The 15,341-nt window shown below is 41.1% G+C and overlaps 1 protein-coding gene across 3 annotated transcripts in view; it reads left to right on the forward strand.

Annotated features, from left to right (window-relative positions):
• Window positions 1-14,564, forward strand: part of MYPN (myopalladin) — a 109,250-nt gene extending 94,686 nt beyond the window's left edge. For 2 of the 3 annotated variants that reach the window (XM_043987932.1, XM_043987933.1), the window contains exons 21-22: window positions 3,934-4,067; window positions 7,069-14,564. In XM_043987932.1, coding sequence (XP_043843867.1) covers window positions 3,934-4,067; window positions 7,069-7,238 — 304 coding nt within the window. In that variant the 3' untranslated portion in view covers window positions 7,239-14,564. The remainder of the gene's footprint in view (window positions 1-3,933; window positions 4,068-7,068) is intronic. The other variant, XR_006354972.1, reaches the window with a different exon arrangement.
• Window positions 14,565-15,341: the final 777 nt, after the last annotated feature.

Below are 15,341 nucleotides of genomic sequence, written 5' to 3' on the forward strand. Positions count from 1 at the left end.
GGGGGGGGGGGGGGTCTCACCAATTTCCAGGAGGGGTGGAGGCAGCTTTCTGCAACTTTTAGATTTTGATGTCATAACTTGTAAATATGATAAAAAACAATGTGTAAATGACATTTGAAAGCACATTTATTAAAGATTTGAAGAACACAACTTCAACATAACCATATTCCTCTTTGAGAGAGCACACAGTTCTGCCTCTAAACCTTGGGAATGTGAAGTGCATTGTGGCTTCCTGGCCTTCCATTCTGCCAAAACACATTGTTGTCAAACATTGTTAATGTGCAATTTTTTAAAATTCCATGGCAGCATCTAGTTGGGTGAAAAAAAAAATAGCCAAACATTTGGCCAGTATCCACCACTCTGCTTCTCTGGGAAAATATAATTGGGGAAGTGTCATTGTCAGAGTATAATTGCACCATGCCCCACCCATGGGAAGGAGATGGCAGACAGACTTCTTGGAGCATCTGTGTGCAGCTGCCGGCCCTTCCAATCCTATAAGCTCCAAGTCTCTAATCTTCTTCATTGCTTAACTTCTGCTCTCAGCAAGAAACTGAATTTCTCTGAGATGCATCTCTCTGGTGAGGAGCAATGAATGAAGCCATAGCACACAACAGACTTTCTTCACAGGTCTTTTTTCTTCTGTGCAGAATCCAAAATAAGAATTATTTTTGCACAAGGGGATAATGGAGTCATCCTAAACATGAACAAGCTTGCTTTGAAATGTCATTTGTCAGTCGTTTGTATCATACCCACAACCTAAATGATTAAATCTTAGGTAGTCCAGCCTTGATGTGTAAACCAATGCATGCCCCTTTCACACATACTTCATACTCCAAAGTATCTTATGAAAACCTTTCTTTGCAGTGGGAAATAATCAGTAAAATACTCAGCATCTTTGTTAGACACTAAACAGGAAAGTAGCTAGAATTTTTTAAGAGTCTAACCCTATTTTCTCAGTCCACACTAAGCCCTTCTCCTCATTGGAAGCTTGTTGAGTAACCAACTCTTTGAAGCAAATGTCCTGATACTAGTGGCTTATTTGTTCCTCTTGCTAATGATTTGCATATAACAGTCGTTAGGTAAATTATGTTGTTGAATAAATGACCACATATATGCATCCATGCATGCATGTGTGCTTCCTGGTCTCAACAACTTTATTTCTTCACTCTTCCAGACTTCAGCTCCAGGGAACAAGAAAGTAAGCATATATGGCACCTTCTCAGAGTCCAAAGCCCCCATGGGAATGCACAGGCTTTGGGCCCCAAGAATAATACCAAGGAGTATCTTCTTCAGAATGGCAGGATTTGACCCTTAGAACCAAATAGCTTTTTTTTTTTTTTTAAGCGAGGCAATTGGGGTTAAGTGACTTGCCCAGGATCACACAGCTAGTAAGTGTTAAGTGTCTGAGGCTGGATTTGAACTCAGGTACTCCTGACTCCAGGGCCGGTGCTCTATCCACTGTGCCACCTAGCTTCCCCACCAAATAGCTTTTAAGATATTTTCAAATGTTGCCATCTTAGAATTGCATAAAATAAAAACAAAACTGCTTTTATTAGCAAAACTAAAAAGTACTAGAAAACACCTGATTTGTACAACCAGAAACACAGTGAACCAGGTTAGAGAAAGTGCACATCAAACTGCCGTGTCTGTGCACTTCTAAATCTTTCCAGTTCTAAAACTAAAATATGGTTTTATCAGATAAAATGTTATGACCTAGAACTGCTTCTAGGAAAGGTTAGACTTCCCTTCTGTGTGATGATGCATCTCTCCCCTTCTCCTTCTCATTCCCACTGTGGGAAGCTGGGGGAGCCCAAGGGAAGGACACTGCTTTGGACCACTGGAGAGAAAGATAGAAGCCTTGACCGGCTGTTGCTGAAGGAGCTGAATATAGTCAGATATACACTCCATGCCATGAGAAAACGACCCTTTTCTGCTCATACTAGAAATTATACCCTAAAAATTTGGTACCGTTTCCCTATTTTAGAATTGTAGCAATAGGGTTCTGGAAGGCCTCCTCCTCCCTCCAGGTGGCACCTGAGTGAAGCGAGTGTGAAGCCAGTGGGCGGAGCTAGTCACCTGAACTAGGAAGGTCTCGAGCTGTCTGTCTGTCACCTTTGCCCTGCACATGAGCTAAGAGCTGGATGTCCCCTTCAGTCAGGAAGCAGCTTTGGTGGGCAGAGCCAGCCAAGAAAAAGGAATGAGCTTTGGCACAGAAACAAGGAGTGTTCTTCAGGCCCTTAGGAGGAGCGGGCAGGATGCAGACAAATTCCAAGAGAAGAAATAAGGTATCCATCAGTGGGGTACAGTGGGTGAAGAAGCCAAGCTTCACCAAAGAAGAGAACCAGGTTCAACCACCAGCTAGTAAATAGGCTTTCAAAAAAACCCAAATAGCTTAGAGGAAAAGAAACAAAGAAAGGACCAAGATAGGAATTCTAGGACCCAGAGTCACCTGGCCCTTCAAGAATTCAGTGTAGGATGACCTGAATATGAGGGTCAGCTCTGTGGGAGCCAGAGAAGGAACAAATAAGCCACTAGTATCAGGACATTTGCTTCAAAGAGTTGGTTACTCAAGAAAGACAAAAAAGTAAAAATGGTGTGGGTATAATTTCTAGTATGAGCAGAAAAGGGTCGTTTTCTCATGGCATGGAGTGTATATCTGACTATATTCAGCTCCTTCAGCAACAGCCGGTCAAGGCTTCTATCTTTCTCTCCAGTGGTCCAAAGCAGTGTCCTTCCCTTGGGCTCCCCCAGCTTCCCACAGCGGGAATGAGAAGGAGAAGGGGAGAGATGTCTCATGGGGAGACACTGGGGGGGGGAGGCAGCAGAACAGTAGCACAGAGTGCCTTTTGAGGGAAACTGAGCACACCACCAGTCTTGGGATGGTACCGGCACAAATACCCATCCAGCTGTCAGCTAGAAGTCTGTGTTGCCTAGTTGAATAGCCACCCTTTCCCCCTAAACAGACTGAGGCTGCCCCATTAGCCAGCACGGTGGCTAGCCTTCAGTTGTTAATCAGTTTATTTTTTTTTTTAATCTGCATCCTGAGTCAGTCTGTTTCTATGCTTCCATCTTTGTTTTCTTATCTCAGATTTCCTAGTAGACATTCTTTAAGAAAAAGCCTAACCTTGTCTTAATTCAGTTAGCGTTTACCAAGCACCTACTGTGTGCCAGTACTAGGCTAGGCACTCAGGCTACAAAGACAGAAACGAAACAGTCTTTGTCCTCAAGGGGCTAAAGTGGAAAAGTTTGACATTGTCTATGATGTGGGATAAACTCACAGTGACCAGGTGCCACTCATTCATTCACAAGCATCTAATAAGCACCTACTATGTACAAGGAGCTGTGACTTCAGGGACAAAAATTGGCCATCTCAGCCCACGACCTTCGGGGAAGGGAATGAAGCTGAAGCAAACACAGACTAGGGAGTCTAAGATGGAAAAGGTGGGAAACAGGTGGCTGTAGATCCCCTAGCACCTAGACTGTTCTTAATTCCTCCAGACTGTACCCTTTCGTGACTTCTTTTTTAAGGGTGCCATTGATAGTCACCTAAACCTGATTTTTTAATGTTTTTGATGGTAGGAGGAAGGGGGGAAACATGGTTTCATCAAGATGAGGGAAATTTCTAATGTAGAAACTTCTACTTTCAAAAATTTGTAATTTAATACTTACAGAGTTGTCTGGGCATTGGGAGATTTGATAACTTGTCCACAGTCACACATTAGTATAGGTCAGTGGCCAGAATTGAACTTGGGTCTTCCTGACTCCAAGACCCTCCTCTAGCTATTACTCCATGTTGCCTCTTCTCCTGCTTTCACTTGCATAGAAATGGTGGAGACCAACATAAGGATGCATGCTAGGGATTACCCTAAAGCCTACACCCAAAGGTACAGCAATATCTCCAGGTAAAAAGTTTGGGTTTTTCTTCTTTTTCAGCATGCACCAAGATACAACAGGTTATGTCTGCCTCCTCATCCAGCCAGCCAAGAAATCAGATGCCGGATGGTACACACTATCTGCCAAGAATGAAGCTGGCATCGTGTCCTGTACTGCCAGGCTGGACATCTACGGTGGGACTAATGTGCTTGTTTGTTTGTTTGTTTGTTTTTAGTGAGGCAATTGGGGTTAAGTGACTTGCCCAGGGTCACACAGCTAGTAAGTGTCAAGTGTCTGAGACCGGATTTGAACTCAGGTACTCCTGACTCCAGGGCCGGTGCTCTATCCACTGCACCACCTAGCCGCCCCTAATGTGCTTGTTTTAAGACAGCCCAAAAGAGTGCATAGCATTTAGTCATTTAGCCCATAGTTGCTGTAACAGGTAGCTTGCTTGTTTTCCACTAAAGGACTGGTCAGATTAGGATTTTCATTCTAGAAGATAGAAGTTTTTTTCACTTAATAGTATTTTTCCCCCCAATTACACATAAAGATAGTTATCTACATTCATTTTTTGTATGGGGTTTTTTTGGGGGGGTGGTGAGGCAATTGGGGTTAAGTGACTTGCCCAGGGTCACACAGCTAGTATGTGTTAAGTGTCTGAGGCCGGATTTGAACTCAGGTACTCCTGACTCCAGGGCCAGTGCTCTATCCACTGTTCCACCTAGCTGCCCCCTACATTCATTTTTGTAAGATTTTGAGTTTGAAATTTTTCTCTTCCCCTCCTTTCCCTCCCCAAGACAGCAAGTAATCTGATATAGGTTATACAGTACAGTCGTGTTAAACATATTTCCACATTAGTCATGTTGTGAAAAAAAACCAGAACAAAAGGGGAAAACCACAAGAAAGACAAAAAAGTAAAAATGGTGTGGCTCAATCTGCATCCAGGCCCCATAGCTCATTCTCTGGATGTGGGGAGCATTTTCCATCCTGAGTCCTTGGGAGTTCTCTCACATCATTGTATTGCTAAGAGCTAAATCTATCACAGCTGATCATCATACAATGTTCACTGTTCAGTGTTCTCCTGACTCTGCTCACCTCACTCGGCATCAGTTCATATAAGTCTTTCCAGGCTTTTCTGAAATGTACCTGCTCATCCTTTCTTACAGCACAGTAATAGTCCATTACGTTCATATCCCACAGCCACAGAAGATAGATCTTTCAAAGTGATTTCAATCTAGCTCCCAAAGCCTCTTTGCTCTTTTGTATTTTCTGAACCCTGGAGAACTTGAAATGAAGAATTGTTGAGTCAGACAGCTATTTAAGAAAAGCAAAGAGGGAATGATTATCTAACTTGTGAATCATCTGCAGTACTTCAAGGTCTCATGATTTCATCAGCATGAGTATGAGTATTCTGTCAGTTGGTACTCACAAATTATCTATAAGTGTCAATAGATCATCGGCAGTAAAATAAAGCTCAAATCAGTCGATTTTGCTAAACACCGCCTAACATTCCTTAGTAAAGCACTAAGAAGAACTCCACATTATCTTTTATAACCATTTTAATCCAAGAAGATAAGATTTATTCCCCACTAGTGAGAGCTTTACAGTTTAGAAATATGCCATCTAGTGGCCAAAAAAGAATGCTGCCTTATACTTCTCAGCTTTTTAACCACGAAAATATGGAGGGATTCTGTGATAGAAACAGAAATTACTAACGCTATATTACTTTGATACTAATTATTTTTTCTAGTGCGTGTACAGTCATTATCTCAACTCACACTGATGAGTTTCGTCCCCAGATTATGGCCACAATGCCATATGATACAACTACCCTTGAGGGTTTGGAAATTGTATATCTAAAGCTGTAGCTTATAAGACTCAAGCAATATGCTTCCCACATGATAACTGGCTCATGTAAGTTACTCATCCAGCCTCAATTAGTTTTTAGAAAAGGGTATTTACTCAGGTGGTATAGTAAGATCATTTGGTATAAAACATCCCCCCCCAAAAAAAAAGTATGTGACACAGTCCCCTACCAGTAATACAGTCCAGGAAAAAGTGGGCTCAGGCCTAGAAAGCATGTATGACAGTAGGGTGATTCACAGAGCCTGGAATTCCTTTTTCTGGAATCCTCAAGATGTTCCTCTTTAGGCATGATACCACCCTGATATTAGATCTACCTGAAATGTTTCAGTATTCACTCTGACCCCATTGAGATTTGACATTTGGAATTTTTGAATATGTCCAACCCTAGACAAAATTACTAAGCAGATCATGTTTGCTTGTCATTCATCCCTCTGCCCCACCATCCAGGTACACCTCACTTTCCTTGTCTGTCTTCCTTTTTGAAACCTAGTCTCTTGGTACTCGGTTTAGGAGTGCTTAGCTATGGAGCACTGCGTAAGGCTGTTATTCCTAGGCAGCAGTGCATTCTGCCGACCCTTTCTGACTCTTCCCCCCTCAGTGCTTTCCTAACTTGTGTCCTGAGCCTTCAGACTCTCTTCTTTATTTTCTAAAGAAATCTGATAAACTAATTCTTTGGGATGTTTTAGTGGCTTGAAGCTTGTGTAGACCCACCTGTGTATACCTGTGTATTTTCACCACAATGTAAAGAACTAACCAGTTCAGGCTTTCCCTGTTTTCCTGGTTGCCTATGGGCAGCCTCCAGTTGTGAGAGATGCTGGTCTTTGCACTAGGGCTTTGGGTGGCAGCTGCTGCCCTCTTGCCCCAGTGATCACTCCATCCTTCTTCCTTAATTGTAGCCATAAAATAAGTGACTAATGCCATAGGCTCTATGGCAAGCCAGGTTGGAGTGCAAGGTAGAAGAGAGATTTTTCTAGTACGCTTCTGGTATCCTTTTAATCATAGCAGTCTGTCTTTTTTTTTTTAATAGCTTGTTGCTGACTTCTTATATTAGAATCATTAAATTAGGGAGGAAAAAAGTCTGACCTTAACTTTGGCAGCCCCAAGCATTTTTACCTCCAGTTTACAGATAGAGTAAATGATGCTAAGCGAAATCCTGCCCAGCCGTCTCCTCTGCAGTCTAAGAATCACAATATTTTCTGAGGCCTAGACATGAGAAGGCCAAGGCAGAGACTAGAATCTATGTTTCCTGACTTGTCCATCCCTCCTTCCCATATTCTAAACCAGCCTGAATGCAACTGAGCCTAATATGTTCTGTTACTGATTTTCCAGCCCAGTGGCACCAACAGATTCCACAGCCCATGTCGGTACGACCCAGTGGCAGCCGCTATGGATCCCTCACCAGCAAAGGACTTGACATTTTCTCGGCCTTCTCATCTATGGAGAGTACGATGGTGTTTTCATGCTCTTCTCAGAGTATGGTAGAAAGTGAAGAACTTTAAAAACCTCAGGGCTCCTGCTGTGGAGGTGAAGGACTGTTGAGAGAAGAGAAGCCCACTGTCAACAACATGAAGAGATAAGCCAAGACCTGGGAGGTTTCCAAGCAACTAGTTTTTAGTAAGTTATCACACAGCTAGACTTGTTGCAAGGAATACTCTGAGCAAGTAGACTGGGGAGTCTCCCCGTCACAGCAGAGGAAGAAAGGGAGTGACAAAAGAGAAATGTGGAGAGACAGGATAATTAAACCCAAAACACCACACGGTAGTCTGCCACTACTCTGGGCAAAAGCTACTGCTCTGTCCACCCCATGCTGTGTTAGAGACGCGTAGTGCTACACAAAATATTCTCGGAGGCAATAAGCTTGTGCGTATGAGGTAGGCACCCTAGTGCCCCTAGAGTAGGGTTAACTCATCAGATTCGGGAGGAGGGAAAGAGGCTGAGAGATCAGGGCCTATTCTCTCCAGCCATGCCAACAGTAGTAATTTGAGGAGAGCTCACCAAATCCACTTTGTTATAGCGTTATAAAGGAGTAATGTAGAACATATGCACGGAAAGAAACAAGGTCATCTTTTTCATCTTGGGCAAAAAAGTGAACTATACAATACATGGCTGAGAATGAGTAATGTGTTTATCATAGGCCTCCAAAAGTACACAATGAGGTATAGTAACATCATGTAATGCACAGACAACCACTTTGTGATTGGCACTGATGCCTATCATGTTACCTGCTTCATTTTCTTTCTGTTTCTGAGTTTGACTACTAAATTATAGTCACCAAGGACTGATTTTCCAACATATGTCATAACTAGTTTATTCCTGATTTATTACACCCCTGTAGCATTGAACTAGTAGAGTACTTTGGTTGAACTAGCCAAAGAGGAACCATGGAGAAATGCTGAGAGATCTCCAACAGCATTTAAAGAACTACTAACATATGTTCCTGCTTCTCAAATGGGAAGAGGTCATCTCATATTACAGCAACAGCTTAGCGCATAAAGAAATCAGAAAAGAAAGACCTCATCAAAACCTTTTAAATGTGGAATTCTATGAAGAAAGAAGAAAATATCAAATTAAGTAGAGGAGGTTATGAAAAATTCTTGGTTTTAAATTTCTTCACCAGGGCAATGGGCTGTTAGAAAAAGCAGGCAATCTCACATTTTTAACTCCTTTGAGATCCCTTGCTAAAATGCGGCATCTAAGTAGAAACCATTGCGCTAAGGTAAAAACGAGAAGAGAACTTCTCATTCATCAGTTCAGACTCTATCCTGGTCACGGATGAATCTGCAGGGTCATGAGTTGATGGTGTCTCTCTGTCCCCAGCCACTTGTCTTCAGGTAAAGTCTCTCGTGTCCTTTTCCCAAGCTTCCCCTGGAGGCCTAGGGATTCAGGAGCCTGGGGAAAGCTTTTCATTTGTTGAGCTATTAGTATGTGAAGGGCACCATGAAAAGTACAGAGATGAACCGAGCATGATTCCTGCCCTGAACAGATGAAGCAGCCACACAGATGACTGGCATTCCTCTAGGCACAAGCAGTGATTGCTGAGTCAGAGATTCCCAGTGAGGCTCGGTTTGCCCCTTTTCTGACTCTAAAAATCACTTCAGAAATGGGTCGTAAGATGCTCGATCATTGATTGCTAAGGAGTAATGGTTTTACTTAAGTTAATCAGAGAAAATGCTGGACTTTTTATTTGTCCAAGTAAAACCTCACAGTACAGATAGTGATATTCTGAGACCCTGCAGCAAAATGGACTACAAAGCCAATTTTGACCAAAGGAACCCTATTTCCTCATTGAGTTCTATTATAAAACTTGAAAAGTTTTTGTTAGAAAAATATTCAATAGAATAAGTTACAAAATATTTTTAGTAATAAGAGGCTATTAATGCATATGCATGACTGTACTGACTCCTCCCTCTACACCTCCATTAGCCTCTCATACCCCATTTTTCCTAAACCCCACAAATTTCCAAGGCTGGAAGATTCTTGGATTTCACACTTGAATCTCTCAGAACTCAGATTTCCTTCCATGTCATTATTTATTTGTTTAATGTCTGTTCATGAGCTAGAGTGGAAACTGCTTCAGGGAAAGGACTGTTTAGGGATTTCTCTATCTTCAGCATCATCAAACACAGGCTCTTGCACATAACCCATAACTCATAAATATCTGTTATATGAATGAGCCCCCCCTTTTAACTAATAGATCTTGCATTGTGATCCAGAATGTATTTCAACCTGTAGATCTCTTCCTCAAGTGTGAGGTTTGGGTGTAGGAAAAGCGAATTAGTGCCCTGTGAGTTTGAGATTCTGTAAAGAGTTCATGCAAAAGATAGAATATTATTATGAGAAATTTAGTTCTGGAGAAGGGGGAAGGGGAAACATAAATTCCATGTAAATCACTGGATCTCTAATACATGGCACTGACTCCATAGAGAATCACTTTATCACCCTGAACCAAGCAATTTTACTTGACAGATGTATCTTAACTACCTACATATATGCCAGGTACAGTGTTTTCTAACTGACTCGATAGAGTGAAATAAAGTCAGGACCCTAGGTCTTAATGCTGAGATTACTGAAATGCAGGGTCCCCTGCCTTATTGCAGCATTGAGCGATTGCTGAGTTAATTACAGTGAATACTGACAAGGTTGAAAGACTGCTACTGACTTCAATAAAGCTTCATTTTTGTTTTTTCAAAATGGTGCATAGCATCTGAAAGAGGCTGGTACAACCAAGCTGGCCTTTTAAGTAAACATACCGTAGAAATTCAATAATTGTGCTTCTTCCCTAGCACACTAAAGGCTCCTTCTATAGCCAGTTCTTCTTTAGGCATCAAAATCATAAATGGGGAGAGTATAGGTAACTAAAATTCACAGATAACCCTCAAATCTCATTATAGCAAATAGTTCAGACCCCTTTCTTTGATCTTTCAAAATCTCCCAAGAGACAATAATATTGATAGGAGTGCTCATTCCCCTCTCTGCCTCTGCCTGTCCTTTTGTAGTTACCTAATGAAAAGGGAAATAGCCAAAAAGCAGGAGAGGAAGCAAGAGAGCTAGATTAACCACTCGTAGAACTCTGGGAAATATACACAATTCTCTCTCTTCAAATACAGTAGGTTTGGTGACATTGTGTTGTTGTTGTTTTTCATCAGAACACATAGCAAGCATGAGAACTACAATCCAGTCCCATGAAATTAATTTCCTCAAGCTACTGTCCAAGTCAGACATGATGCCATTTTAGCAATATTGGACAAGCAACCAATGGGACCCCAGTATAAAAAGTCCCAAATTTACAAATGGATAGTATTCCAGAAGTTCATTTATAAGTCAGTGGTTTTTCATACAAAATGCCTTTCCCCCTCCCCCTGCCAAAAAAAATCATGTTAAAGTGGTAGTTAATATCCCAGACCAGCCTGGCTAACCAGGGAATCTCAAACCCACAGTTCAAGGCTACTTCATAGGTTTGCAGCCTTCCAAATCATATTACAAAGCCTTTTGAAGGTGATACCAGTATCTCACATAAATGTTTTTGTGATGAGAAGCAGATATTTAGATTAATAACAGAAAAAGACAATTAAGTTTGACACCACCGAATTCACCTCTAGTGTAGCACTCAGAGTAAGTAGTCACTTGAATTCTGAGCCCTGGTAGCAGGGAGCTTTGTGATAGAAAAATAAAAAAGAGAAGTATACTCTCCCTTCCCTGGGTAGAGAAAAGGCTAATTCAAGGCAAAGTTTTTAAGTCCAGCTTGTCTTTGGTGCCATCTCACCTCCCTTTTCAAAATCCCTCTTCTACCCTCACTAGAGGGCACTAGCCCCTTTCTCTAGTCCCACCATGCTACCCCCCCAAGACCCCCGATCAATTTCCTTACCTCAAGTTCTCCATGCTACAATATCACTTCCCTGCTCTCTCCAGCTCCCAAACCTTAGAACGCCAGCAATCACAAAACCAATAGGGTTGCACCTAACCCTTCTCTGAGAGGTCTTAGACCTTTTTAAGAGAGGATGCTTGCTAACACAAATGAGTCTCTAATGAGCAGTAAAGTATATCCATGTTAGGCAAAGTAAGAGAAGGTATTTTGACCATCAGAAGTCGGTTCACACAGCTAGTAAGTGTCTGAGGTGGGACTTGAACTCCTGAAGATGAGTCTTCCAGATTCTAAGGATCTAAGTTTGTCACCCCCTAGCCACCTTGTCTTTGTTTAGTAAATACAAAAGAGCTTCTGAACCCTGACAACCCCACCCCTAGCCTCATCAGCATGCCAGCAAAGTTGCTAATATTGTGTCTTTAAAAGCAAAAAAAAAAAAAAATACACATTTTGAAAATGTATTTGCCCCTTATTTCAGCCTGATTACATCAGTGAGCACACTAGGTACCGTAGCAGCAGAGATGTACTGTTTTTGTTCATGTGTAAATAGTGGCCACTTCCTTCTGAGAAAGAATTGCTGGCCTTGAAATTGCAAGAATCAAAAACTCCTGAATTTCAGTCCTCTGAGAATTTTGCCATTGATGCTTAGACCAACCATCAATGTGAAGACTGTGGTAGGCATTAAAAACCACTCTGAGGAGGGATCTACATATGACCAACAGAACATTGTGGCTGACCATTTGAAAAGAAAGGGTTTGCTATTTATTATTTACTAAATTTTAAAACTTAACAAGATTATAATAAAATGGAAATGAAAAATATTTTCATGTTTCAAATAAATCTGCATTTTTCTTTGCAGAAAATAGCTGGTTTCAAGATCTAAAGGTTGCCTTGTAAAAATGAACAGAATTGGGATTTGCAAACCTTCAAATAGCTTTCAAAAATGAATCATGTTCAAGTAATTACCCAAATGTGCGTTATGCAAATTATGTTAATAACTGCATGGTTCATCTTGGTCAAGTTATCTTTGCAATAGTTAAAGATCAGGCCAGCTTCTTATCACTTGAAACTGAAATCCAAGTCTAGAATTCCACAAGAATGAGGAGAAAGCATCACATTCTGGGAAGTTGGGTTAAGTCTGCTCTACATATCCCACCAATGATGAAAGAGGCGAAACAGAAATGGAGGTTGCAAGATAGGGTGGCTAATTTATACTCAGGAATAATGGAGATATCAGTGAAGCTGAGTGGAGTTTAATCCCCTTGAGAAACACTGGTTAGTTCTGTACCAGCATGGCAAGGTGAATCACCCTGAAGTACAGGGTTATTTTAGAGAGATTCAGTGGACTCCCAACCAGAATAACCAACTCTTGGCCATTTCCCCACAGTTACTGTTGTGACAAATTAGTCAGGTGTCTTGGCAGCCAAAGTGGTGTCGAATTTTGCTATTTTAAGCAGTGTAAAGACAAAATATTGACCCCCTACAAAAGGTGTGGAGATAACTTTTATGCAACTGTGTTTCTCCACATCATCCCCACAACAGATGTATCCTGAAGAGTTGTGTGTAAATCAAATGAGTATGAATCAAGTACCAAAACCATGATTTCTTTGAATTACCTATTGATTTCGAAGATCCTTTTATCCTGTTTTCTCAATGATCTTCAATTGGCAGTGGGAACTCCATCCCCAACGTCTCTCTCATTTACTTAACACTGAAAAACACTTAAATGCACTAGAAAAGTACTAAGAGACAGTAATTATGTGGCTGATAATCCTCAACCTGAGACATCTGGCAGTGGTTTAGTTAGTTTAAGGAGCATCTCAGAGCTCCGGTACTTGATTTTTTCAGTTTTTGTTGCCTCCTCCCAGTCCCTGCGCCAAAAAGTAATGAAGCAAGCATCACAGTAGAAACCCCCCAAAGTGGCAAATTTAAAAGAAAAATAGTCAAAATCTTAAGCAAATTTCAAATTAAAATGCAGATCAATTGAGGTGATTTTCAAAATTCAAATGTATTTTCCTACCCCACCATTTTTTTTCTTTTGTTAACTTTTTTCCAGGCAAGATAAACTATAAAGGTGAAACTTCTATATGTAAAATCATAACCAATAAATCATTTGGAGAAAAAAAAAAGCCCTCTTCCAAAAATGCCCTACCTTTTTCTTACAAACAAATTTCTGTTTTTCCAGATAAGCCAGGGAAATTTGTTTAACGACAAGACACTACAGCCTGCCTCAAGGAAGAGTTCATTTGTCTAAACTCTGCCTCCTGCTTTTTGGGGCCCCTGGTTACTGGCTGTGGATTTGATTGAGTTCCCATAGGAAGACCAAATGCAGTCCCTGGTTTCTTTTCTGCTGTAGAGCAGGATAATTCCATACACTATTCTAGACATAGTCACGAAGAAGCTTTGTTATGGGTTCTGGTGACTTCTCACTAAGTGACCTCCATGTTGAAATCTGGAATTTGGCACTGAGAATTACAAACCAATATGTGTCCTCAAAGATTGGTATCTCATGGCTTGGTCTCTTCTCAAAATATTTTTCATTCTTTTCAGATGCTTCCCAATCTGATTTTAACCCTAGCAAGTGTATTTTATACATCAGGACTTAGCAATGTGCTTTTAAAAAGAAAACCATCCTTTGAATTCTAGTCCTGAAAGCAGTCATTTTACTTGCTTCACCCCCAAACCCCCCAAAAGGTGAAATGTTGTTGATGTTTCCTTTCCATCAAGCTACATGAGCCCACTCCACTTGAACACACTCCATTCCCCAGAAGGTTCCCAAATATGGCATATCTCCTTTGGAAGAAGCTGGAACCAAGTAATTTTCTCAAATATTTTGGATGTTAAAATCTCAAGGGTGGGGGGGGGAAAGTATAAGTAACCATCATGAAATGATTAAAATACCTTTGTACTGTATATTTTGCCTATGTTGCTGAAAAAAAGAAATAATTCTGGTCTCTTTACCTGTTACCTGACATTGTGCATGCTGGGTTTTCTGTCAAGCTTGGAGCTACCACCACCTTAGGGCAAATTGTACCTATGAGATGCTACTGACCCCTCTCAGAAGGTTGGGGGGGGCTGTACGTACCCTCATAGACCATGTAACTAACAACTATGCTTGTTGCTATTATCTAGACATGCTTTTTTGAAGTTTTGTTGGTTGGTTTTGTTTTGTTTGGAAACTGCTTTTTAAGCTATCATGGAGCAGCTTAGTAACTTTTAAAACACACACTCAAAAAAATCTTGGGATCTATGTTCCGCTCAAACTGATCATTTTAAAGCAATTTAGAATATATGACGGACTGTTTCTTCTTTAAATAAAGTTTTGCTTATTGTCAATTAATTGGTTTTGATCCCAGATTCATTATGCAAAATGAAGGACTTTACATTAGACTCTTATTTCAGACTTCCTTCTTGCTACCTATTGGCTTTCTTTGGCCCTTGAGTATTCTTTGGATTTGCCACCAGTTTGAAATAATAGTTGGGAAGCCTATGCTGTTTCAATAAAATATTCCTTAAAGCTTGTTCACATATGGTATACAAAAAGAACCAGGAGTCAGTGCGTATTAATTCTGGGGACACAACTTTGGAGCCTCTCCAGACCTGAGCTAGCAGCACTTACCCTGAGATAAGGGTGCAATGTCATTCAGAAGGAGAGTACTTAGGGAGCAAAAAAGGGGAAATTTTTCAGGCTGGGGGAAGACTACAGAGGAAAGCCAGCCAAGGTAGTGAGAAGTAAAAAGAGTATGTTCCGGGGCAGCTAGGTGGCGCAGTGGATGGAGCGCCGGCCCTGGATTCAGGAGGACCTGAGTTCGGGTCCAGCCTCAGATATTTGACACTTGCTGGCTGTGTGACCCTGGGCAAGTCACTTAACCCCAATTGCCTCACCAAAAAAAAAAAAAGAGAGTATGTCCCAAACGCCAGGGCCCCAGAGAGCAGAAGCTCTATGCCACCTTTCACAGCTCCCTTATTCAAGGGCACACAGACTTCTTGGAATCTCCTCTCCTACTAATGATGTATATTTCTTTCTTCCTTTCTTTCTTTCTTCCTTCCTTCCTTCCTTCCTTCCTTCCTTCCTTCCTTCCTTCCTTCCTTCCTTCCTTCCTTTCTTTCTTTCTTTCTTTCTTTCTTTCTTTCTTTCTTTCTTTCTTTCTTTCTTTCTTTCTTTCTTTCTTTCTTTCTTTCTTTTCTTTTCTTTCTTTCTTTCTTGGTAAGGCAATTGGAGTTAAGTGACTTGCCATGG

This window comes from Dromiciops gliroides, chromosome 2 (genome assembly GCF_019393635.1).
Source record: "Dromiciops gliroides isolate mDroGli1 chromosome 2, mDroGli1.pri, whole genome shotgun sequence".
Taxonomy (NCBI): domain Eukaryota; kingdom Metazoa; phylum Chordata; class Mammalia; order Microbiotheria; family Microbiotheriidae; genus Dromiciops; species Dromiciops gliroides.